Below are 27170 nucleotides of genomic sequence, written 5' to 3' on the forward strand. Positions count from 1 at the left end.
CACACACCAAATCTCACTCAGGCAGATACTCCATATACTTTATTGTGCAAAAAAAGGCTCAGAAGATTGAAGGTGTTACACTGCCATGTGGAGACTGTTCGGTGTGTCATAGTGACAGTGGCGTTGGGGGAATTCCTTGCTTCCCTCAACTTGATGACTTGATGGGAAACCTATCCCCATAATCCCATTTTCCTGACCCACAGGAGGTACTTACGGTTCCATGTATTGGACCAGCATTTCCAGTTCTCAGTGCTTCCCTTTGGTATAGCAATAACACTTTGCACCTTTACCAAGGTGGTAGAGATGGTGACAGATCCAATAGCACCCATACTTGGATGATTGGCTCATCAGAGCTTCATCCAAGGAAGAAGGCAAATAAGCAGTTTTGAGAGTTTTTTTTTTTTTTTTTTTTTCCCCCAAATATATTTTATTGCATTTTTGAAAAAGTTAAACACACAAGAATGCAAGGTGTACAACAAAGTAAAGTAAGTACCAAAACACAGCCCAACTTCACCTTGTACCAGGTCTGCCCCCCCTCTCCCCCCTTCCCACCCCCAGGCCCCAATCTATAAAACAGAAAACACAAAATCCAATCCTGTGCAGTCCCATCATAACAAACTCAAACATTCAATAAATGGCTACGTGCCCTAGGCGTTAATGTATCCCAAAAAGGAGTCCAGCAAAGGCAAAATAACCGTCCCTGAGTAGAGTCCAAGGAAGGAAAACAGAGCCTCTCCCTAGAAGCTTGGTGAATCATCAATGTTCTCCAGCGTGAAAGTGTCGGAGAATCTGTTGAAATCCAGCAGAGTAAAATTGCTTTCTTCCCCAGTAACACCGCTCTAGACCAGTTTTGAGAGTTTTACAACTCCTCTAAGATTTGGGATGGATCATTAACTTCAAGAAGAGCCAGCTGGAGCTGACTCAGCATCTTGAGTACCTGGGAGTCTTGCTCAACACGGCTTTGGGCCCGGTCTTTCTTTCAGAGCCATTCAGAATGAAGCTCCAGAAGCAGATTTTAGAAATGCTCCAGAGGCTGTCTTCCCACGGCATGAGCTCTACCTGCAAGGCTTGAGGTTGAAGGCAGCAACCATAGAGGTGGTCCTTTGGGCAAGAGTGCATGAGACCTCTCCAAGACTCTCTCCTTTCTTGCTGGTCTCCTCACACTAACTTGCTTCAGCAATTGCTCCCATGGTTACTGGTAGTGAAGAGCAGCATGTGGTGGTGACTGCAGCCGGCTATACTCTCCTGGTAGACATTAATAACTGATGCCAGCCTTTAAGACTAGGGGGTCATTGTAACAGACACTGGCTCAGCAGAAGTAGTCTGTAAATGGCTTGGAACTCAGAGCCATTTGACTTGCACTTCAGGCACTAGAGAAGTCTCCGGAAGGCAGGTATGGAAGCACCAGGTATGCCCCATTGTGCCTAGAAGCTCAGCTTCTCTTCTGGTGGGCAGAAGCTCATCTGCAGGTTCTCTCAGCTGTAAACGTAATAGAAAACTTGCAGGCTGACTTTCTCAGCAGACACTCGACCTGGGGATTGGTCTCTGTCCCCACAGGCTTCAACACCATAGTTCAGTGGTGGGAGGCCTCCACAGACTGATCTGATGGCCTCGGCAGTAAACACAAAGACAATTTGCTTCTACAGCTGGGACATGAGCCTGGAAGTGAGGGGTTGGATGCGTTGGTCCAACCGTAGCCAGAGAAAGAGCTCTTGTATGTGTTCCCCCCACCCACCCCCACCCCTTGGTGACCCTTGATCAGGTGAGTCATTCACAAGATTGCGATGCATCCAGGGTTGGTAGTCCAAGTGGCGCACAGTTGGCTCCACAGACTGTGGTATGCAAACCTAGTCCGTCTCCAGAGGGCAGACAATCTCAGGCTGCCGGTTCAAGTGGACCTTCTCATTCAAGGTCCAGTTTTTATCGAGAATCCAGAACACTTTGGGCTTATGGCATGGCTTTTGAATGGATATTTGGACATGGTGGTCACCACTTTGCTCAAAGCTAAGCACCCGCCCATGGCAGCAGCCTCTGCTAAGGCCTGGAAGTCCTTTCAGTGCTAGTGCGCTGTAGAGGGACAATTCTAGACATGGGAGGGGGATGTGGACACAAAGGGAACGTGTTAGATGTGGGAGAGAATAGGAATACAGAAGGGAGATGAGTAATGCAGGACATAGAGTATGGCCTATACCAGCCTGAGATTGAGATAAATATACAGAGATGGACACAGTGGAGATGCTAGACAGGGTAGTATAGGGGACACAGAGAAGGGAAAGATAGGTACACAAAATGGAAGACGGATGGTGAGCACAGAGAAGAAGAAATGTCAAATGAGCAGGAGACCATGGAGAGTGAGTTAAGAGAAGACAGAGGGAAACAGAAACTAGAGCCTGGGACCAACATGACTTAAAAAATAAAGTGACTGGACAACACAAGGTAGAAAAAATAATTTTATTTTCTATTTTGTGATTAGAATATATGAGAACTGAAATGTTTATCCTGCTAGTGCTGGTGTTATACATAGTTAGGGCCCAGGGCAAAAATTTGGGATTGGACCTCAGTGTCTACTATCTGTCCATGCCATCTTCAGCTTCCAGCAGACTTAGGGCTTTCTCTAGCCAGGGGGCAGTTGCCCTAATTGCACTCCTTGGCTTAATACCGTCCCTGGCATGTGTGATCTTTATATTTTGCACAGTATAGGAGGAATTGGATCTTTCTATTTCTTTGGTGTTGTACTAAATGGAAGGTGTGGCTTCTTGCAATTTTGGCTTATGTTTATAATTTTTGGTCAGCTATTCTGTATTTGGCATTTGTGTTCTGTGTGTGAGGTATTCTGTTAGGATGAATTTTCTATGTAGCATTCAGTTAATTCCTGATAGTGGAGGAGATATTGTGAGGGGAGACGGTTTCTGTATTTGTGATTTATAAAATGACAGTTGTACAGAATATTATTTCTTTTTATACTTTAATAAAATTATCCTATATAATAAAACCCTAGAGCGTGCATGCGCTCTTGAAATTTCGTGATCCCTGCCACTGTGATTTCTGATCCGTGGCTGCCAATCCAGCGGCAGGGAACATTTTGGCCACTCCCCTCCTCCCACCTTCACTCACCATGGAAGCCAGGCAAGTTCTCTCCCTGCCGTGTCCTCAGCAGGGAACACACCTCCTGCTCTAACTTGCTGCCGCCGCCGCCACTGCTGATTCTGATCCTCCTCTAAAGAGCAGCCTGCGATGGTGGCCAGCTTTAGCGAACATCGTAGGCCGCTCTCCAACCTCGGTAGCAAGTTCCCTCTGACGCACAGGATCTCGTCAGAGGGAACGTGCTACTGAGTTGGAGAGTGGCCTGCGAGGTTCGCTAAAGCCGGACACCATCGCAGGCTGCTCTTTACAGGAGGATCAGCCACCACGGGGATCGTGAGAAGAACCGCCGGTACTTTGAAACTTAGAAAAAAGCAGCAGGCCAGCCCGCGGGAAGGGAAGGGGGAGGGGCCGAACGGAGCAGGACAGCTCACGGTAAGAGAAGGGAATGGGGGTGGGGGAAAATGCTGCTACTGCTTCAGCAGGGACCTGGAGGGGAAGGGAAATACCGCTGCTGCTTCTGCAAAGGAAAGTGGGGAGGGGGGAGAAGGGAATGGGGGGGAAATGCTGCTACTACTTCACATGGATCTGGAGGGAAAGGGAAATATCACTGCTGCTTCTGCAAAGGAAAGTGGGGGGGAGAGAAGGGAATGGGGGGGGGAAATGCTGCTACTACTTCACAGGGATCTGGAGGGGAAGGGAAATATCACTGCTGCTTCTGCAAAGGAAAGTGTGGGGGGGAGATAAGGGAATGGGGGGTGGGGAAAATGCTGCTACTACTTCACAGGGACCTGGAGGGGAAGGGAAACACCGCTGCTGCATCTGCAAAGGAAAGTGGGAGGGGGGGAGAGAGACAGAAAGAAATACAGACAGACAAAGGAGGCCAGGGAGAGAGAGACAGACAGAAATAAAGACAGACAGGGGACCAGAGAGACAGACAGAAAGAAAGACAGACAGACAAAGGGTGCCAGGGAGAGAGAGAGAAAAATAGCAGGAGGGAGAGAGACAGAAAGAAAGGAAGAAAGAGACAGGAGCAGGGAGAAAGACATAAATAAAGAAAGACAGACAGGCATATATTCTAGCACCCGTTAATGTAACGGGCTTAAACACTAGTTTCAGTATAAAATCATAACTGTTTGAGTCTTGTGCGGTTGTGATCAGACAGAGTTTGTGGGGACAGGGTCAGATTTTGCAGAGATAGGGACAAAATTTTTTCCCTCATCATTCTCTAATCTGGAATTGTATGGATGAACTCCAGGGAGTAATCTTTTCTGACCACTTCTAGGACCCATTGATCTGAGACGATGTGGGTGCTACTCTGTGATGTTATAGTGATCATTGCAGCCACAGTGGTTGATGAGTGTGGGTTACAAAGAGTCTTTCTGCTGCTTTGGCAAATGCATAGTGAAGATTTCCACTGAGCACTAGCAGGCATATTGGTGAGTTCACAGGAAAAGACCATTTTTTTCTTTACTTTCATCTCCTTGGTAGGAGAGGATAATACTTGTTCAGAATGGTGCAATTGACTAAAGGAAAGGAAGTTATCAAGTAAGACATATGGTAATTTCATTTGATTGTGGTGTTTATGCCATTTGTTTCCCAGTACCATTCATTATTGGGTTATGGATTTGATATACGGTACGCCTAAAGCAGTTAACTTGTTTATACAGGCAATTTCTCTTTCTAGTGGGATCACAATCTAAGATTTTTGCCTGGGACAAGGAGCTGTAGTGAGAGTGAAACTATTAGGTTACTCTTCCACTCCACTCACTAACCTTTGTTTGTGGTGAACCTCCTATATTATTGCTCTCGCTCTATTTACGTATTGTCTTCCCTCCAGCAGTGACGGTAGCATTGCTACTCCATGCAATAAGTTTAGAGATTGCATTTGCTTTTGAAACTGTTCCATTTTCACTTTGGATTTAGAGAGAACCCCAGGGTCTAATCTCCAATGAAAGTTAAGGAAAATGCTACATGTATCTGGGATTTTTGGGATACTAAACTCCACTGACACAAGAGGCAGTGAATCATTTCAGTAGTAATTTATGTAGTAAAGGGGAATTTAGCATCTTGTGGGAAGAGTGAAAGGATAATGTAAAATTTCTGACACTAGTCTCAGCAGCTGTGCTTTTGTAATCTCAAGACAGATATGGGTGATAATATTATGGTTGATCATCACAGCAGGGTTTGCTTATTTGAAGTTAAAGTTTATGGTGACAAATTGTCCCCTTTTCTATTACAAGTGCCTGGATCTTTAGTTTCAGCTTTGGGTCTCATTGTTGACACAACTTGTCTTTAAAATAAATGTTGTAAAGAGGAATTTAAGATTAAAAATGAAAAAATATGGCATCTTTTTCTCAGAAACCTTGTGTCTGCTTCAGGTGTTAGATGAGATGAGGAAATGATTAGCATTGGGTTCATTTAATCAGATATTGCTGAATGTTTATAGACCACTAGTTTTTTAGCCCGTTACATTAATGGGTGCTAGAATAGATGTGTAGACTTAGGCATTTCTTTCTGTCTTTCTCCCTGCACCCTGTCTGTCTTTTTTTCTTTCTGTCTCTCTCCCCCTGTCTGTCTTCCATTCTCCCTTACTTTTACCTTCCACCTGTCCAGCAGCACCCCTTCCTTGCTCCCCCTGTCCAGCAAATAGCCCTTCTCCCTTCCTTTTACCTCCCCCCTGTCCAGCAGTACCCCTTCCTTGCTCCTCCTGTCCAGCAATAGCCCTTCTCCCTTCCTTTTACCTCCCCCCTTGTCCAGCAGCAGCCTTTCTCCCTTCCTTTTACCTCTCCCCTGTCCAGTAGTACCCCTTCTCCCTTGCCTGCTCACTGTCCAGCATCCGCTAGGCCTGGCAGCCTCGGGGCTTTTGCTAGGCTGGCTTTCCTCGCATTATCGAAGTGGGCCAGCCTAGCAAATGCCGGCTTTCCTCGCATTATCGAAGTGGGCCAGCCTAGCAAATGCCCCGCAGATGCTACCGCTGCTGGTCCAGGGGTGAGAAGGAGAGGCGTCATCAGAAGTCAGCCGGTGTCTGAGATCGGGGTAGGAACGTTGCTGGGGAAACCGCCGCATGCATCGCAAACCGCCAAAGGCTCCTATTGTGCATGCGGCAACACGGAGCCAGGGATCAGGGATCATAGCTGCACAGAGTTTCAACTGTGCATGTGCGCTAAGGGTTTTATTATAGCAGATAATGAAGGTGGGCATTCTGATTTACAGTATATGTTTCTAAATATCAAATTTTGATTAATGAGCTCACCAAAATAGGCTTGTACTTCTAGTTAAATTCTGATTTTGTGTCTTCTGATAAGTTCATTTTGTGAGGATCCATTGTATGAAATACTTGAATTACCTATTTTTCTTGTACTCAGCACAGTTGTAAACATTTTAAGATCCTTAGAACAGTGATGTATTATTGGCCTTGTGCAAAACAGCCAAAGGGGACTTTTATTTTATACCCAACATGCCAGGGGCCTGAGGGAGAATACAGCAAGTTGCCTGGTTACATCAAATTATTTGTGTCCATACCCTTAATAGATCAGGTAAAGAGCTGTTCATATTCTGGTTTTTTTTATAATGATCTAGCAGCCAAAATATTTTTTCATATTTTATGGTCTTATAGTTCCCATCTTTCTGACAGGTACTATTAGTAACAGAAATCTGATGATGCGGGGATGGTTCCTTGGTGAGAGGATATGAAAGTGGAGTATGAATTTGTGATGTAACTGTCCTGTTTAAAAGGCTTCAGGAGCTGGAGGATTCCATGCATGAGTGTAAACTAAGTCTCATTTGAGGATGATGGAGAAGTATTCTGACTCCATTAAGGATATGAATTTTCAGGGCATTATTACTGTTTTGAAATTGTCTGGACATAGTTAAGAATTGTTTTGAATTCCATCTTAGGTATTCTAGTATTTTTGGGAGGATTGTAGTGCCTAAAAATAAATTCTTGGTGACCTCAACATCTTGAGGAGTGGGGTAGTGTTCTAGTAGCATGCAATCCAGAGTATTTTCATACTGTTATAATGGGGATCTTTTTTGTTTGTTTTTTTCATGACTTCAGTTTTTGTGACTAGTCTATTTTGGGTTCCAGATTCAGGCCTCAGAGGCAGTGGGATGAAGATTAGACAAGAGACATAGTTAGAGCTGCTTATGTGTGTGTATGTCTATGTCCTGCCTGAATGAATTAGAGCAGAGAGAGCTTTGTATCATGCCTGAATGAATGGTGTGTGGGTGTGTTTCTGAATGCTGAGTGTATAGGTGTGAAGAGGCAGAGAGGAAGGAGCAAGAAAGAGGAATGAGCAAAAGAGAGATCAAAAGTGCTGCAGCCTGTCTTTATAGATTTGAGTGACTTCCAGTATCTTCCTCTCTCATAATTTGCCATCTGTTTGAAACAAGGTCTCTCAGTTGACAAGAAGCACTTGTCGTTAATAACAGGTAGCTGGAGCCATACTATGTCTGAATTCCTTAAGCACCTGTCTTTATCACATCTGTTGAAATTCCAGCACTTTGCAGGATATGCCCCAGTCCTATGTAAAATGTTCTTTGTAAACCTCAAGTACTGGTCTTTAATTTAGGAGTCATTTAGTAGCAATCCAAGGTCTTTTGCTAGACTGAATGGCCCCCTGCCCATTCAGTCTTTCAGCAGACATTCCCCAGGGTCAGATTTGTTTAATATAATATCTCAGAATCCTTTGCTTGCACTCTGGACACAGCCAGCACACAGTAATGTAATGCTGACAATGATGTCTTGTCAATAAAACCAATTCAGTATAGGACCTTCCTTTGTGAGACTGGAGAATGACTTTAATTTGATTCCTCCCATTTATAGTTATACTCTCACTTTCTTCCAAAGACAGATCGGAAGAGGTGTAGAGAAAAATTTTCCTACTAAATGACATTTCATCGCAATGTCCGATCGTTTGGGGCAAATAACCAAGGGAAAGGATGGGAAAAGCAAATATTCATCACTCAGCCTGTTCGACAAGTATAAAGGAAAGTCAGTAGAAGCTATCAGAAGTACAGGTAAGAGATGGAGCTCAACAGGACACATAATAACCTCCCTTTGCATTCTGGAATCATGTAGTTAGTTTGTCCTTCATCAGCTAAAGAATTATCATGGGTCTTTATTAACATGCTGTCTTAAAAATGTAATATTAACAATGAGAGATGCATTTTATAAGGGAAAGAAAAAAAGGATGGGGTTTGATATACTGTCTTTCTGCACTTACAGTCAAAGCAGTTTACATATTATGTACGGGTACTTATTTTTACCTGGGGCAGTGGAGGGTTAAGTGACTTGCCCAGAATCACAAGGAGCTGCAATGGGAATCAAGCCCAGTTCCCCTGGTACTCCCACTGTACTAACCATTAGGCTACTCCTTCCCTATTGAAGACATTAAGAGATCATTTTCCTTTCTTATTTTAAATGTATTTAAAGATTGCTTTTATCACGCTAGTGCTTGTACCTCACTTTTGACACAAGTTGCCACTGTCTAGTGATACAGCAAAGTTCATCTATCCAGATACATTGCCATATTAACAAGTGGATTGCTGATTTTATAGCACCAACCTCCTGGAATTTCATAGGCGGATGACATTATGACATTAGACTTTGTTCTTTATTGTTTCTTTACAGTTATTCCTAGACATGGCTTACAGAGTCTTGGGAAAGTTACCACTGCCCGGCGCATGCCACCTCCTGCAAATTTGCCAAGCTTGAAGTTTGAGAATAAAGGAAACGATCCCAATATTATTATAGTACCCAAGGACGGTACAGGATGGGCAAACAAACAGGAACAGCCAGACCAAAAGAGGTACAAGCAGAGCATGACATACTGAGTTGAGCTGTCCAACTGTTAGCTCCCCAGGACATTTTGTTGTTATTGATCTATTCATCTTGAAGTACATCATGTTATCCCAGGACAAACAGGCAGCATATTCTCAACATGTGGGCGATGTCACCGACAGAGCCCCCTAGCGAACGTTTTCACAAGCAGACTTGCTTGAAGACCTTCAAGTTTGCGATTGGCCCGCGCATGCGCCTGTGCCCCTCCCGCCCAACCTAGGGCATGCGTCTCCTCAGCGTGGCCTCAATTCTATGTTTTCCACGGAGCCAGAAGCACTGCTCCCTTGCTTCGTGCGATCTCGTCCCTCTTGCACCGTGGCTTATTTGGTTACTTTCAGTTAAGTCACTGTGCCTAAGTCCTTATTTTTCTTTATTTTTCTTTTTATCCGTTCGTATATTTTTGACCGGGTTCACCGGTCTTGTTCTGACCGCCTGGTCTCGCGGGGCCACGGCCGTCCTTTTTCTTTTGTCCTGGCCTCATTCCGGGTTTAAAAACTGTACTCAGTGAAACAGGGTTATCTCCATCACCGACCCTCATTGTTGGTGTGTGGAGTGCCTGGGTGCGGAGCACCGTGCTGAGTCGTGTCCATGTTGTGCGACTTTGCAACCGCGGGCTCTTTGTCGGAGGGTGGCCAAGATTCTCCAACTAGTATTCCTTAGCACAGCAGCAGATGAACATAAGAACATAAGAAGCGCCATTTCCGGATCAGACCTTCGGTCCATCAAGTCCGGCGATCCGCACACGCGGAGGCCCCGCCAGGTATACACCTGGTTTATTTATAGCCACCATATCTTTATATGCCTTTCTCAAGGAGATATGCATCTAGTTTGCTTTTGAAGCCTGGGACTGTCGATTCCGCAATAATCTCCCCTGGGAGAGTATTCCAGATGTCCACCACTCTCTGTGTGAAGCAGAACTTCCTGACATTAGTCCTGAACTTGTCCCCCCTTAGCTTCATTTCATGTCCTCTTGTCCGTGTCAAATTGGACAATGTAAATAATCTTCTCTGCTCTATTTTGTCGATTCCTTTCAGTATTTTGAAGGTCTCGATCATATCCCCCCGCAGTCTCCTTTTCTCAAGGGAGAACAATCCCAGTGTTTTAAGTCGATCCTCATATACCAGTTTCTCCATACCCTTCACTAGTTTAGTTGCTTGTCTCTGCACCCTCTCCAGCAGTTTTATATCCTTCTTTAGGTAGGGAGACCAATGTTGGACGCAGTATTCCAAGTGAGGTCTGACCATTGCCCTATAAAGCGGCATTATTACTTTCTCCGATCTACTCGAGATTCCTTTCTTTATCATGCCCAACATTCTATTTGCCTTCTTTGCCGCTGCCGCGCATTGTGCCGACGGCTTCAGGGTCCTATCTATCAGTACACCCAGGTCTCTTTCTTGTTCACTTTTTCCCAGAGTTGCACCTGTCATTTTGTACTCGTATTCCTTATTCTTACTGCCTAAATGCATTACCTTGCATTTCTCCACGTTGAACCTCATTTGCCATTTCTCCGCCCATTTTTCTAACCGACACAAATCGCTCTGGAGTTCCTCACTATCCTCCTGCGATCTGATTGCCCGGCAGAGTTTTGTGTCGTCTGCAAACTTGATGATCTCACTGGATGTTCCGTTTTCCAAGTCATTGATATAAATATTAAAAAGGATCGGCCCAAGTACCGAGCCCTGGGGTACACCACTAGTCACTTTCTCCCAGTCAGAGAACTTCCCATTTATGCCCACTCTCTGCTTTCGGTTTTCCAGCCATTTGCCTATCCATCTTTGTATATCTCCCTCTATGCCATGGCTTTGTAGTTTCCTGAGAAGTCTTTCGTGTGGAACTTTGTCGAACGCTTTCTGGAAATCCAAGTATATTATGTCCACCGGCTTTCCACTATCAATTTGCTCGTTCACGGTCTCAAAGAATTGGAGTAAATTCGTCAAACACGATTTCCCTTTCCTGAATCCATGTTGACTGGGTTTCATCAAGTCGTGTGTGTCCAAGTGCTGAACTATGCTATCCTTGATCAGTGATTCAATCATCTTGCCGGGGACAGACGTAAGACTCACAGGTCTATAGTTGCCCAGTTCTCCTCTCGATCCTTTTTTGAAAATTGGTGTGACGTTTGCTTTCTTCCAGTCGTCTGGTATCTGTCCAGTTCTGATTGACAGGTTTGCAAGTTTTTGCAATAATTCTCCGATTTCAACCTTCAATTCCTTCAAGACTCTCGGGTGAATTTCATCCGGTCCAGGGGATTTGTCACTTTTAAGTTTGTCGATCTGGTAGTATATCTGATCCAAGTTCACTTCAACTGTGGTGAGGCTGTCCTCTATTTCTCCTGTAAACAGTTTCTCCGCTTCAGGTATTGTTGAGGTGTCCTCCTTCGTAAAGACGGAGGCAAAGAAGGAATTTAGTTTGTCTGCGATTTGTTTATCTTCCTTGATGTACCCTTTTATTCCCTTGTCGTCCAGGGGTCCCACTGCCTCTTTTGCAGGTTTTTTCCCCTTCACGTATCTAAAAAAGGGCTTGAAGTTTTTGGCCTCCCGGGCTATTTTTTCCTCATAGTCCTGTTTTGCATCCCTCACCGCTTTGTGACATTTCTTCTGATCATCTTTATGTTTGTTCCAGGCTTCGGTTGTCTTCGTGCATTTCCATATTTTGAAAGAGTCCTTCTTTTCTTTTATGGCTTCCTTCACCTGTATGGTAAGCCATGCCGGTTCTCCTTTGCCTTTAGTTCTCCGATCTTTAGAAATCCTCGGAATGTAGAGATCTTGTGCTTCTGCAATAGTATTTTTCAATAGGCACCATGCCTGATCTACTGTTTCAAGTTTGTCCACCATCTTCTCGAGTCGTTTTTTTACCATGGCTCTCATGCAATCGTATTTACCCTTTTTAAAGTTTAAGGTGGTGGTTAAGGTTTTGGCATGTTTCCTTTTCCCGATGTCCAGTTTAAAGTTGATTACATTGTGATCACTCGTTCCCAATGGAGCCCTGACTTCTACTTCTGTTATCGGTCCCTTGAGACCATTTAAGACTAAGTCCAAGATGGCGTCGCCTCTTGTCGGCTCTTTTACCATTTGCTCCAGGAAGCAATCCCCTAGCACCTCCAGGAACTTGGCCTCCTTGCCGCAGTTGGAGGCTCCTAGTTTCCAGTCTATTCCTGGGAGATTGAAGTCTCCCAATATAACTACATTGCCTGTCCTGCATACTTGTTTGATTTCCTCCATCATTTCTGAGTCAGTGTCTACCGCCTGTCCTGGGGGACGATAGTAAAGGCCAATTTTTGTATCTGCGCCATTTTGACCAGGAATTTTGATCCAGAGGGACTCCAGCTTCTCTTTCCTGTCTGTTGTAATCATTCCAACAGAATCTATTTCTTCCTTAACATATAGGGCAATACCTCCACCTTTCTGCCCTTCTCGATCCCTTCTATATAGTTTGTATCCCTGTAGTACTGTGTCCCATTTGTTTTCTTCATTCCACCATGTTTCTGTTATGCCAATGATATCCATGTTCTCATGTCTTGCTATCATCTCTAGTTCTCCCATTTTGTTTCCTATACTTCTAGCATTTGTATATATGCATCTAAGTTCCCTTCGTGTTACCTTTTTGGACCTTCTACTCTTGGCTGTCCTTACAGTTTTATTTACGGTATCCTTTACTGCTCCTGTGTTATCTTCCATGTTTGCTGTGTGGTCTTCCCCTCCTGTGTCTGAGTTGTCCCTTCCTGCTTGTTCTCCTTTGTTAGCTGTGAGGTCGACCTCTCTTATGTATGAGTAGTAGTCCTTTGTTCCTACGTCGGGGCATCCTGTTGTCCATACCATCGACCGGTGGTCGACTGTCGGCTTTCCCCTGTCCTTCAGTTTAAAGCCTTCTCTATTGCTTTCTTCATGTTGCCTGCCAAAACTCTTGCTCCTTCCTTGTTGAGGTGTAGTCCATCCCTTCTGTAGTACTTGCTTTTTCCCCAGAACGCCGTCCAGTTTCGCACGAAGTCGAAGCCTTCGTCTTCGCACCATCGTCTCATCCAGGCGTTGATTGCTTGCAATTCCCCTTGTCTCTTTCCATCTGCTCTTGGTACAGGGAGGATTTCAGAGAAGGCCACCTTCACCTCCCTGATCTTCAGTTTTCTTCCGAGTGAGCGGAACTGACCCTTCATCTCTTCCCTGTCATACTTCCGCCCGCTCACATCATTTGTTCCCACGTGGATAAGCACAGCGGTGTCCACTCCCCCTGCGCCATCTATGATCCTGGAGATCCTGTTGGTCACATCCTTTACTCTTGCTCCAGGCAGACAGGTGACGACTCTGTCCTCTCTTCCTCCTGCGGTGTGGCTGTCCACGTGTCGTATAATGGAGTCTCCTACGATGATCCCCATCTTCTTTATTCGGGAGTTCCTTGGGGTGCGTAGGTCTACGTCCTTGGAGTAGTGCCAGTCCTCTTCCTCCAATGATACTCTTGAAATTGTTCCCTGTTCTTTGAGCGAGGGGACATCTTCCTGTGCTCTCACTATTCCTCCTGGTGTGCGGTTGTCTCCTACCTCGTCTTCGCTTTCTTCTGTGTTTGCATGGGTGTCTTCTCTACTCACATGGGTTTCCTGAGTACAGTTTTCCAGCCCTGGGATCTCTACGTGGTGCTGATGGGCTTCCTCTATGAACATTTCTAGATCCTTGACCTCGTCGTTTGGGCTGTACTCCACTAGAATCTTCTCCTGTGCTCGGATTCTGTCTTCGAGTTCCATCACTGTTCCCTCCAATAGTCTTACCTGACATTTCAAGCTATCCCTCTCCATGCATCGATCGCAAATGTATGCCTGGATCCCCGAAGGGAGGTAGTCATACATATTGCAGTCGATACAGAAGACAGGAAAGCTCATCTTCTGACTTCCTTGAGCTTCCATTTCTTGCTTCCTGTTTGAGTGAGTCTGTTTGTGTTACAGTGCCTGTGCCTTTGTGTGCTTGTGTCCCTTGCCTGCTGCTTCCTTGTGTTGCTTGCCTTGTTGTCTCTCTCGTGTGTGTTGTCTCTGCTCTACCTCACCTTGATTGTATGTGCAGGTTGGTTTCTTTTTGTGTCTGTCTCTTCCTTATCTTTTGTGCTTGTCGATTCCTTACCGGTCTGTTCTCCTCTGGTGTTCTTGAGTGTGTAGCGCTCGTCCCTTGCAAGGCCCTTCGCGAAGGCGCTCTCGCTAAGGCGAGCGCCTTTACCGCGCGCCGAACGGCTGGGCGCCGTTGGCTCCCTTTCTCTCAAAGGGGAGCCCGGGTCGATGCGACCTGTGACGCGCGGGGGTGGGCGGAGCTAACTCTCGCCGCGACCCCGAACTGCCTGCCTGCTGCTTCTCTTTCTTTTCTGGCTTTCCTCCCCTCTCCTCTCCTCCGGAGCTGAAGAAAAATCAACAACTAAGACGCCGCCGCAGTCCGCCTCGTGTCCTGGCTCCCTTTCTCTCAAAGGGGAGCCCGGGCCGATGCGACCTGTGATGCGCGGGGGTGGGCGGAGCTAACTCTCGCCGCGACCCCGAACTGCCTGCCTGCTGCTTCTCTTTCTTTTCTGGCTTTCCTCCCCTCTCCTCTCCTCCGGAGCTGAAGAAAAATCAACAACTAAGACGCCGCCTCAGTCCGCCTCGTGTCCTGGCTCCCTTTCTCTCTCTGAATCCAGAGACCAGTGGGATAGCACACATCGACCAGCAGGTGGAGATAGAGAAACTGATTAACAGGTGGTCTTATAGGTTGGCATTCTTCCTGTACATCCAGTATGCTCTATCTCCCAGCAGGTTTGGTAGCTATCCTTCTAGCTCCTGGATTCTGGCTGTGCCTGGTGCAAGTTCTGAGGACTCATCTTTTCTTCTGTTGAGATTCTTTCTCTTCAGGTAGACAGGGGTGACTGGCTGAGCGGTGCCAGCTTTGGGAGTTACACCTGGGCCCCCCCAGGTCCCTGCTCCACTCTTCCCTCCAGTGGTTTGAGGGGTTTATTTGGGCTCTTAATTTTCTTCTTTCCTTGAGCAAAAAAAAATAAAAAAAAGAGCCTCACAGTATGGAGCTGTGCTGTTCTTCTGGTCAGCTTACAGCTTACAACTGCCAGCCATAGCTTCTCTGCCTTTGTTGTTGGGTTCAGTGTTGGTGAGTAGGATTTTCTGGCTCTGGGTGTTGGTGTGACTTGAGGAATCGCTGGTCCTTTGGGTGTGCAGCGTTGTGTTTGTTTGTTTTGGCGGGTTTTCTCCGGGCTGCATTGTTACCTTTAAAAAAAAAAAAAAAAGTACAGGAAACGGTTTTATGGCGGCAGAGGCGGTTAAGCGGTGTTCGCGCTGTCGCAGAACACTGTCGGGTCTGTGCACCGCCGGATACTCGGACGCTACGGCCGAGCTCTTCGTCCCTCGCAGTTGGGCCCGCCGCGATTCAGAGCAAGTCAGCGTTGGGGGAGTGTTCCGCGGCTCTTGGCACTTCGGGAGACCTCGTGGAAGACGCGGTTTCATTTAAGTCCACGCTGCAGGCCGAGCCGACAGGGTTGTTGCAGGGCACTTTTTCACCGGAGTTTGTTATGCTGATGCACCGTGCTTTTTTGTTGCAGAGCTCTCAGCCTGCATTATCCCCAAATTTGTCTAATTCTTTGCTCCCTTCTGCCTCAGAGTCTCATGTCAGTGCCGCCTTGTCGGCGTCTTTGAGACATCATTCTAAGTGTCCTCCTCACATAGAGAATACTCATCCTCGAGGTCGCCTCCGAAGGAGCGCACTGCTGCACCTACGATCCAACACCCTTTGGTCTCGGTGCCTATGTTCGAGGACATGCTTAAGGCTATACTTACCACGCAGCTTTCCTTGGTGGTGAGCCAACTGGTCCCAACCTCGACACCTCTGACCTTGGTCTCGACCCAGCCTCGGTCTGACCAGCCTGAGCGTCCTTCTTTTGTGTCTCGGGGCCATGCACGCAAGACTTGTCGGGTTCCCTCGAGCGATTCTTCATCCCTCGAGTCACCTGTGACTTCTAGGATCCAGGACAGGGGCCCGCTTTTCGCCCGCTACTATGTCGAGGCTTGCCCCTCCTAAAAAGCTCCGGTCTTCTCCGCCCCTTCGGGGCAGGTCTCCAACCGCAAAGCCTTCCAGGTACACCCTTGTCCTCGAGTTGGACTCTAGTTTGCGTTCCCCTTCGAGGCAGATGCCAGCCTCTAAGGGGTCTTCTTCGAAACCGGTAGAGGAATTTTCCTTTGCCCCGTCTTCTCTGAGGCTCCGCCAGCTGATTCCTCAGACTCCAGGGTCCTCCCCGATCCACCTTGCACGGGGTCGTTCCTTGATGCCCCCCAGGCACTTTAGTCGAGCCTCTTCAATCTCCCATTCACGGAACTCCGAGGCCCCGGCTTACTATTCGAGGGAAATTTCTCACTCTTTCTTGGCTGCCCCCAGATCTCGCTCGGGGTCTCCTCAGGGGGATGAGTCTTCTTCTCGAAACTTCTCCTTTACTCGTTTCATCTCTGTCATGGGTAGGGCCTTGAACCTGGACCTCCAGTATGAGTCCTGTTATACCCAGGAATTCCTGGTGGAAATGGGTGTTGATCACTTGCAGTTGCACCAGGTTCTTCGGCAAACATTTCTCCGGAACCTGGAGACCCCCTATGCGGTTATGGCCATTCCCTCCAAGTTGGAGTCCTGTTACCGGACGATCCCGGTTAAGGGGTTTGAGAGTTCTCAGCTTTCTCACCAATCCTTGGTGGTTGAGTCTTCCTTGAAGAAGTCCAACCCCTCGAAGGTTTACGCTGCCTTCCCTCCAGGCAGGGAGGGCTGTACGATGGACAAATTTGGTCGCCGTCTTTATCAAAACTCAATGATGGCGAACCGTGTCCTCAACTAACTTATCTTCACGTCCTACCTCAGGTTCTGTGTGGACGCCTTCCGCTCGTTCCGGGAGGAGGTGCTGGATTCTCGGCGTCAGGAATTTTGTCTCCTCGAGGAAACCCTCTCCCAGTTCCGCCTCTATATGTTTCAGGCGGCCTATGACGCCTTCGAGTTGTCCTCGAGGGTCACGGCGTTTGCAGTCGCTATGCATCACCTCGCTTGGCTCAGGATTGTGGACATGGATCCGAATCTCCAGGATCGTCTTGCCAATCTCCCTTGCATGGGTAATGAGCTATTTGATGATTCCAAAGAGGCAGCCACCAAGCGCCTCTTGGAACACGAACGGTCCTTCGCTTCTCTGGTGAGACTTAAGCCGAAGACCCCTCCGGCTCGGCAATATAAAATTCCTCTCCGGGGGTATCCGCAGAAATATACTCCTGCATTCTCTTGGCCTCCTTCGAAGCGGCCGCAACAGCAGCAGCAGCTTGTTTCCACCGGCTCCGGTGAAGCCTGGGCCATCTTGTTCGTTTATGCCACTCCTTCTGTCCTCGGCCCCGGCTCGGCTCCTGATGGTCCTCCTAGGACACATGGCTTCCACGGTTCACGTGACTCCTTTTGCCAGACTTCACCTCCGTATTCCTCAATGGACTCTTGCGTCCCAATGGAACCAGGATCGGGACCCTGTTTCTCGACTCATTGTAGTGACTCCTTTGTTGAAGCAGTCTCTCCGTTGGTGGATGCTCTACATAAGAACATAAGAATTGCCTCCGCTGGGGCAGACCATAGGTCCATCTTGCCCAGCGGTCCGCACTCGCGGCGGCCCACCAGGCCCACTGCCTGAAACAGTGGTCCCGGACCAATTTTATAACTTACCTCTACCTCCATTCTTATCTGTACCCTTCTATCCCTTTGTCCTCCAAGTACCTATCCAAAGCTTCTTTGAAGCCCTGTAGCGTGCTCCTGCTCACCACATCCTCTGGCAGCGCATTCCATGTATCCACCACCCTCTGTGTGAAGAAAAACTTCCTGGCGTTTGATCTAAACCTCTCCCCTTTCAATTTCTCTGAGTGCCCCCTTGTACTTGTTGTTCCCCTTAATTTGAAAAGTCTGTTCCTGTCTATTTTTTCTATACCCTTCATGATCTTGAAGGTTTCTATCATGTCTCCTCTAAGTCTCCGCTTTTCCAGGGAGAAAAGCCCCAACTTTTTCAGTCTGTCAGTATATGAGAGGTCCTCCATACCCTTTATTAGTTTAGTTGCTCTTCTATGGACTTTCTCAAGTACTGCCATGTCCTTCTTGAGTTGCGGCGACCAGTACTGAACACAGTACTCCAGGTGCGGTCGCACCATTGCACGATACAGTGGCAGGATAACTTCCTTCGTCCTGGTCGTGATACCCTTCTTAATGATACCCAACATTTTGTTTGCTTTCCTTGAGGCTGAGGCGCACTGCACCGACGCCTTTAATGTTGTGTCCACCATCACTCCCAGGTCTCTTTCAAGGTTGCTTACCCCTAGCGGCGAACCCCCCATTTTGTAAGTGAACATCGGGTTCTTTTTCCCTATATGCATGACCTTGCATTTCCCTATGTTGAAGCTCATTTGCCACTTTTCGGCCCATTTTTCCAGTGTTGTCAGATCTTTTTGGAGATCTTTGCAGTCCTCCATATTATTGACCTTGCTGTATAGCTTGGCGTCGGTGTCGTCCGCAAATTTAATAACCTCACATTTTGTTCCTGTCTCCAGGTCATTAATAAATATATTGAACAGGAGCGGTCCCAGTACCGACCCCTGCGGAACTCCGCTCGTGACCCATTGCCAGTCTGAGTAATGGCCCTTTACTCCAACCCTCTGCTTCCTGTCCGCCAGCCAGTTTTTGATCCATCGGTGGACCTCCCCTTGTATCCCGTGGTTCCATAGCTTCCTTAGCAGTCTTTTGTGTGGCACCTTGTCAAAGGCTTTTTGGAAGTCAAGGTAAATGATGTCTATGGATTCCCATTTATCCACCTGGCTTGTTACCCCCTCAAAGAAGTATAATAAGTTTGTGAGGCATGACCTGCCCTTGCAGAAGCTATGCTGGCTCGACTTTAGCTGCCCATTCTTTTCGATGTGTTCCCAGATGCTGTCTTTAATCAGCGCTTCCATCATCTTTCCCGGGACCGAGGTCAAGCTCACTGGCCTGTAGTTTCCCGGGTCTCCCCTTGAGCCTTTTTTGAAGATGGGCGTGACATTTGCTATTTTCCAGTCCTCTGGAATCTCTCCAGTTTTTAAGGATAGCTTGCATATTTGTCGAAGTGTCTCAGCTATTTCATTTCTTAGTTCCTTGAGTACCCTTGGGTGAAAGCCGTCCGGACCTGGTGATTTGTCGCTCCTTAGCCTGTCTATCTGCCTGAGGACATCCTCCTTGCTTACCTCTAGTTGGTCCAGGTTTTCATCCTGCTCTCCTTTTACGATCTCCTCGGGTTCCGGAATGTTGGTTGTGTCCTCCCTCGTGAAAACTGACATGAAGAACTCATTTAACCTGTCAGCTATCTGCTTCTCCTCTTTTACCGCTCCCTTTCTGTCCCCATCATCCAAGGGTCCCACTTCCTCCCTTGCTGGTTGCTTCCCCTTAACGTACCTGAAGAATGATTTGAAGTTTGTTGCTTCCCCCGCGAGTCTCTCTTCATATTCTCTTTTTGCTTTCCTAACCACCCGGTGACACTCCTTTTAGTGTATTTTATGTTCCTTTTGGTTGTCCTCAGTTTTGTCCTTTTTCCATTTTTTGAATGATGCTTTCTTGTCACTTATCGCCTTTGTTACTGCATTTGTTATCCACACTGGATTTTTTGTTCTATTTTTTTTTTTTTTGCACCCTTTCCTGAACCTGGGAACGCACAGGTTCTGTGCTTCGTGCACTGTGCTCTTGAGTAGAGTCCAGGCTTTTTCTACGGACTCCATCCTCTTTGGGTTGTTGTTGAGTTTATTTCCCACCATTTTCCTCATGGCCTCATAGTTCCCTTTTTTGAAGTTGAGTGCTGTCGCTGTAGTTCTTTTCACCTTTGATGATCCAATTTCTAGCCTGTACTGGATCGTGTTGTGATCGCTGTTTCCTAGTGGGGCTAGCACCGCCACCTCCTTAGTGGGTCCCCCTAGTCCGTTGAGGATTAGGTCAAGAGTGGCATCACCCCGTGTTGGTTCCATGACCAGCTGCTCCATGAAACAGTCCCTCGTAACCTCCAGGAATTCGGTCTCCCTCATGCAATTTGAGTGCCCGATACTTCAGTCTATTCCAGGGAAGTTGAAGTCCCCCATCACCACCACCCTTCCGCTTTTGCATACCTGCCTCAGCTCAGCCTCCAGATTCTTGTCGATTTCTTCCGTTTGTCCAGGTGGGCGATAGTACAGACCCAATTTTATGTCTGCTCTAGTTCCTCCTGGTAGCTTAACCCATAGTGATTCCAAGTCATCCGCCCTTACAGTTGTTTCCATCCTGGTTGAAGGTATGGAATCTTTTATATATAGCGCTATTCCTCCACCCTTTTTGTGTGACCTATCTCTCCTGTAGAGTTTGAATCCTGGTAAGGCCACATCCCATTTGTTGTCATCAGTCCACCACGTTTCTGTGACTCCAATCCACCACCAATCTCTTCCAATCTTTCCAGAGGTTTTCTGTTTCATGCTCCTCCTCCGCAGAAGATCCTGATGACGGACTCATCGGCCTATGCTTGGGGGGCTCATCTGGACAGTCTTCGCACTCAGGGTCTTTGGTCCAGTGCCGACCGCCTTTGTCACATCAATCTGCTAGAGCTTCGAGCAATCTTCCTTGCCCTGAAAGCTTTTTGTCACCTGCTTCGCGACCGAGTGGTGCTGGTCCGCATGGACAACCAGGTCGCCATGTATTATATCAACAAACATGGGGGCACGGAGTCCCTGTGCAAGGAGGTGATGCGGCTCTGGGATTGGGCCATCCGCTGCAACATATTTCTTCGAGCGGTCTACATTCAGAGCCAGCACAATTGTCTGGCGGACAAGTTGAGTTGTCTTCTGTAGCCTCACGTGTGGTCCATCCATTCCTTGACCCTGCGGCAGGTGTTTGCTCGTTGGGGGACTCTGAATGTCGATCTGTTCGCATCCCCTCTCAATCACAAGTTGCCCCGCTTCTGCTCCAGGGTTTACACCCCTCTCAGGCTCGAGGCGGATGCTTTTCTGCTGGATTGGACGAACCTGTTTCTGTATGCATTCCCTCTGATTCTGAAGACTCTCGTCAGGCTCAAGTCCACGCATGCCACCATGATTCTGATAGCTCTTCGGTGGCCCCGACAGTCATGGTTCTCTCTTCTGTTGCAACTCAGTTCCAGGGAGACGCCTCTTCTACCTGTTTTTCCTTCTCTGCTTACGCAGAGTCAAGGTTCTCTACTTCATCCCAACCTGCAGTCTCTGCACTTGATGGCTTGGTTCCTCGAGACTTAATGCCCTCGTTCCAGTTCTCCCAGCCTGTGCTGGACGTTCTGGAGGCATCTCGGAAGGAGTCCACTCGCCAATGTTACCATCAGAAGTGGACCCACTTTTCTTCCTGGTGTGCTACTCGGCAACAGGAGCCGCTATCTGCCTCCTTATCTGCTGTCCTGGATTATCTGTTACACTTGTCTGAAGTCCTCTTCGGTTCGAGTCCACCTTAGTGCCATTGCTGCTTTTCATCAGCCGATTGACGGGAAGCCTATCTCTGTTCATCCTGTGGTTTCCCGCTTCATGAAAGGCCTTTTCCACATTCATCCGCCCCTTAAACCTCCTTCTGTGGTTTGGGATCTTAACGTGGTCCTTGCTCGCTTGATGAAACCCCCGTTCGAGTCGCTAGTGCGGGCTCACTTGAAGTATCTTACCTGGAAGGTTGTGTTTCTGATTGCTCTCATTTCTGCCCGTCGGGTCAGTGAGCTTCAAGCCTTGGTAGCGGACCCACCTTTCACTGTCTTCTATCATGATAAGATGGCTCTCCGTACCCATCCTACTTTCTTGCCTAAGGTTGTCTCTGAGTTTCACATCAACCAATCCATTGTTCTTCCTGTGTTTTTTCCGAAGCCCCATTCTCACCCTGGAGAGGTGGCTCTGCATTCTCTTGATTGTAAGCATGCGCTGGCCTTCTACTTGAAGCGCACCGCTCCTCATCGTTCTGCTCCCCAGCTGTTCCTCTCTTTCGATCCAAATCGCTTGGGACGCTCTGTTTCTAAGCGGACCATTTCTAACTGGTTGGCCGCTTGTATCTATTTCTGTTACACTCAGGCTGGTCTTTCCCTGCCGGGTCGAGTCATGGACCACAAGTTCAGAGCGATGGCGGCGTCTGTTGCTTTCCTCCGCTCAACTCCGCTTGAGGAAATCTGTAAGGCTGCCACTTGGTCCTCGGTTCATACGTTTATCTTGCACTACTGTCTGGATACTTTCTCCAGGTGTGATGGCCATTTTGGCCAGTCCGTTTTGCAAAATCTATTCTCCTAAATTGCCAACTCTCCCTCCATCCCTTTCTGGTTAGCTTGGAGATATCCCACATGTTGAGAATATGCTGCCTACTTGTCCTGGGATAAAGCACAGTTACTTACTGTAACAGGTGTTATCCAGGAACAGCAGGCAGATATTCTCGCAACCCACCCACCTCCCCGTGGTTGGCTTCTTTGCTAGCTATCTGAACTGAGGCCATGCTGAGGAGACACATGTCCTAGGTCGGGCGGGAGGGGCACGCACGCATGCATGGGCCAATTGTAAGCTTGAAGGTCTTCAAGCAAGTCTGCTTGTGAAAACGTCCGCTAGGGGGCTCCGTCGGTGACGTCACCCACATGTTGAGAATATCTGCCTGCTGTCCCTGGATAACACCTGTTACAGTAAGTAACTGTGCTTTCTCAGTATGGTTCTTAATAGAGCTTTTCTCATACTGATATAGTTTCAGATGAATTACACTTCTCCCTCCGTATTCGCTGTGATAGGGGATTAACAGAACCGCAAATAACTTTTTCGTATGTTATTCACTGTTTTGGATCAGGAAAAAAAGTACCAAATACACATGCCCAACACTATCATGGGACTCCACCTTACTAACAGCAGTAGATCAAGTACACAGCCAAGGAGTAACATTAGACGGCCACCTGTCCCTGTCCACTCACATATCTCAAGTAATCTCTACCTCCGCCAACTGAGAAGGATCAAACCCTACATCTCCACACCTGACCTAGCCCAACTCCTCTATGCCTATGTCCTCTCCAGGATGGATTACTGCAACTCCCTATTTAATGGAGTAGCCAAAAAAGATCTCAAGTGCCTCCAGCAGGTACAAAATGCAGCAAACCGCCTCCTACACTGCCTCAACTATCGCAATCCAATCTCCCCAGCACTGCACGCAGAGAGCACTGGCTTCCAATTAACCAATGCTATGCATTCAAGGCCATGGTATTAGCACATAAAATAATTTACGCCACCACCCCTGCCTACATAGAATCCAAACTAACCCTGTACACCCCCACCCACCCCCTCCGCTCAGAAATGGAAAAATGCCTATGCATCGCCCCAGGATGGTCTCTCCTGAAGGAAACCGCCCGCAAACGCTCCTACAGCCACTTTATCCCCCAACTCTGGAACCAACTCCCCCCCGCAAATCAGATTACAGAACTCATTGATGACCTTCCGGAAAGTGGTAAAGACCCTCCTCTTCAACTAAAATTGCAACCTCAATTTACCCCTCCCCCACCTTAAACTCCCCCTCTCTTCTACCCTCTCTTCTCCATTCTGATCCCCTACTTAAATTGCTGTATAGTCCATTCTTAACCTGTACTTAAATTGCCTTATAGTCCTTGTACTTTAACTACTATATAGTCTTCGTATTGTCCAAATGTACTCCACTGTGATTGTTTGCTTGTAGGCCGTCCTGAGCTACTGGGAGGACGGGATAAAAATCTAAATAAATAAATAAAGACTCGACACTGACAGTGTTTCGGCATCTATGCCTTTGTCAAGAGTCTCAATGGCTGGTAGTTCTATCACATAAATAGAGCATTCAATACAGGTCAAATTTAGGAGCAGGAAAATATCTGATGTCCAAAGTTAGATAGATTCAGGAGAATTTCTTAAGAGTTGAATAAGGGGAAAAAATGGAGATATTGTGCTTTGGAGAGGTAAATTGTTGAGACTTGGAGTTAAGGCCCTGCCTGGGAAAAGAAGTCACTGAGTACAGAGGAGGAAAAATCTAATCCAAAGAGTATCTGGACACCATGCATTTACCTAACCCTCCAACGGAGTCGCTTCGGCTCCCCTTGCACAAATTACTGGACCAGACCTTCATGCAGTGCTTCGAAACGCCGTATTCCATACCGGCGATCCCCAGCAAACTCGATGCTCGATACCGCATCGTGCACCATAAAGGGTTCGAGGGCCCTCAACTCTCCCACCAATCCCTACTGGTCGAGTCCTCCCTTAAACGCTCTCACCCCTCCCAGGTCTACGCCTCTGTACCGCCGGGCCGAGAGGGGAGAACGATGGACAAATTTGGTAGAAAATTCTACCAAAACTCCATGATGGCGTCACGGGTGCTGAACTACAACTTCTTTTTCTCTTCCTATCTGGAGTTCTTCTTGCCGGTGCTCCGCAAGTTCACTCCGTTCATAGACAACCAAGCTCGATTCGAGTTCGAGGAAGTAGTAGCCTCCCTCTCCCAATTACGCCTCCAGCTGATGCAATCCTCCTTCGATGCATTCGAACTCTCGGCACGCGCCGCCGCAAGCGCGGTAGCCATGCGTCGCCTGGCATGGCTCCGTACTATCGATATGGATCCCAACCTACAGGACAGACTCGCCAACGTACCATGTGCTGGAGCTGACCTGTTCGATGAGTCTATCGAAACTGTTACCAAGAAGCTGTCGGATCATGAAAAATCTTTTCAATCCATCCTACGGCCCAAACCCAAACCTCAACAGTCTCGACCATCCAGGCCACCCCTGATTTACCAGCGGCGTTACATGCCCAGACAAACGCCTGCTGCGAGACAGCCTGCGAAGAGACAACCTCCCCAGAAGTCTCAGCAAAAACCTCAGCCACCGGCTGTACCTAAGGCTCCCCAGCCCTTTTGACGCCCCTCCCGGGAGCATAACCTCGGCCTCTCCCATAGGGGGCCGCCTCCATCTTTTTTACCATCGATGGGAGGCCATAACCACGGACCTATGGGTCCTCACCATCATAAGAGAAGGATACTCTCTTCAATTCCATCGGGTCCCCCCGGACCATCCTCCAAGAGAGTATCCTTCAAGCTCGACGCAGACCGCCCTTCTTCTTCAGGAAGTCCAAACCTTACTTCAGCTTCGGGCTGTCGAGCCGGTCCCGTCAGACCAATTGAACCGAGGGTTTTACTCCCGGTACTTCCTCGTCCCGAAGAAAACGGGCGACCTGCGACCCATTTTAGACCTTCGGGCCCTCAACAAGTTCCTGGTCAAAGAGAAGTTCCGCATGTTGACCTTGGCTTCTCTATACCCCCTCCTCGAGCAGAACGACTGGTTATGCTCCCTGGATCTCAAGGAGGCCTACACTCACATCCCCATTCACCCGGCCTCCCGAAAGTTCCTCAGATTTCGGGTGGGAAATCTGCACCTACAGTATCGAGTGCTACCATTCGGCCTATCTTCATCCCCCAGAGTCTTCACAAAGTGCCTGGTGGTAGTGGCCGCAGCACTCCGGGACAGGGGTCTACAGGTATTCCCATACCTCGACGACTGGCTCATCAAGGCCCCGTCAGCCCCAGAGGCCACTTCGGCGGCCTTGGCTACAACCTACTTCCTCCAGAATTTAGGCTTCGAGATCAACTTCTCCAAGTCTCATCTACAACCCACCCAGTCCCTCCCCTTCATCGGAGCGGTCCTGGACACCACCCGACTCCGAGCATTTCTGCCCCAGCAACGCATGGAGTCCCTTCTTCATCTCTGCCAGGCGGTGGCTACTCGCCAAACCCTACCGGCGAGACAACTGATGGTGCTCCTGGGCCATATGGCCTCCACAGTACACGTGACACCCTTTGCCAGACTCCACCTCAGGATCCCCCAGTGGACCCTGGCATCACAGTGGAATCAGACATCCGATCCGCTGTCCAAACGCATCGTAGTCACACCTGCTCTTCGGCAGTCTCTACTTTGGTGGATGACCTCTTCGAATCTATCCAGAGGTTTGCTGATGCACTCTCCCCCCCATCAGAAAGTTCTCACAACCGATTCGTCGAATTACGCATGGGGGGCCCACCTGGAGGGTCTCCGCACCCAAGGATTCTGGACCAGTGCGGAAAGACTACACCAAATCAATCTATTGGAACTCAGAGCCATCTTCAATGCGCTCCAAGCTTTCCAACACCGACTCCATGACATGGTAATCCTCATTCGCACAGACAATCAGGCCGCCATGTATTATATCAACAAGCAAGGAGGCACGGGCTCGGCCCTCCTTTGCCAGGAAGCTCTATGAGTCTGGGACTGGGCGGTGCGCCACAACGCCCTACTCAGAGCAGTATACATCCAGGGGGAGAACAACGTCCTAGCAGACAAACTAAGCCGTCTGCTACAACCGCACGAATGGACTCTCCATTCCAACCCCCTTCACCAAATCTTCACGCAATGGGGGACGCCTCAGATAGACCTCTTTGCGGCTCCCCACAACGCCAAACTGCCTCAGTTTTGCTCCAGGATCTACACTCCTCATCGCCTCGAGGCAGATGCTTTTCTACTGAACTGGGGGAAACGATTTCTATATGCGTTCCCACCATTCCCGCTGATCCAGAAGACTCTGGTCAAGCTGAAACTCGAACGGGCCACCATGATTCTAATAGCTCCTCGGTGGCCCAGACAACCTTGGTTCTCCCTCCTACTTCAACTCAGCAGCAGGGAACCAGTACCACTTCCAGTGTTTCCTTCACTACTTACTCAACATCAAGGATCACTACTTCATCCCAACCTGCAGTCTCTCCACCTGACAGCTTGGTTCCTCTCAACGTAACCCCTCACCAGTTCTCACAAGAAGTGAGGGAGGTCTTGGAAGCTTCCAGGAAGCCCGCCACTCGACAATGCTACTCCCAGAAATGGACCAGATTCTCATCATGGTGCGTTTCTAAGTCAAAGGAACCTCAGCGAGCTTCCTTATCCTCCGTGCTGGACTATCTCCTACACCTATCTCAATCTGGGCTCAAGTCCACATCCATACGAGTCCACCTGAGCGCTATTGCGGCGTTCCACCAGCCTCTACAAGGGAAACCCCTCTCGGCCCATCCGGTGGTCGCCAGATTTATGAAAGGACTCTTCCATGTTAACCCTCCTCTCAAACCACCCCCAGTAGTTTGGGACCTCAATGTAGTCCTTTCCCACCTCATGAAGCCCCCGTTTGAACCACTCAACAGGGCCCCTCTGAAGTATCTCACCTGGAAAGTGCTTTTCCTTGTAGCCC

General features: G+C 48.2%; 1 protein-coding gene across 10 annotated transcripts in view; it reads left to right on the top strand.

Moving 5' to 3' along the window:
* Positions 1–27170, top strand: part of LOC117367785 (protein O-mannosyl-transferase 1-like) — a 435721-nt gene that overhangs the window by 48705 nt on the left and 359846 nt on the right. For 8 of the 10 annotated variants that reach the window (XR_004540848.1, XM_033960719.1, XM_033960718.1 and 5 more), the window contains exons 2-3: positions 7934–8103; positions 8717–8894. Coding sequence is in view for 9 of the 10 variants with exons in the window: in XM_033960719.1 (XP_033816610.1) it covers positions 7989–8103; positions 8717–8894 (293 nt within the window). In the remaining variant the exon portion in view is untranslated. The remainder of the gene's footprint in view (positions 1–7933; positions 8104–8716; positions 8895–27170) is intronic. The other 2 variants (XM_033960715.1, XM_033960716.1) reach the window with 1 other exon arrangement.

This window comes from Geotrypetes seraphini, chromosome 10, assembly GCF_902459505.1.
Source record: "Geotrypetes seraphini chromosome 10, aGeoSer1.1, whole genome shotgun sequence".
NCBI lineage: Eukaryota > Metazoa > Chordata > Amphibia > Gymnophiona > Dermophiidae > Geotrypetes > Geotrypetes seraphini.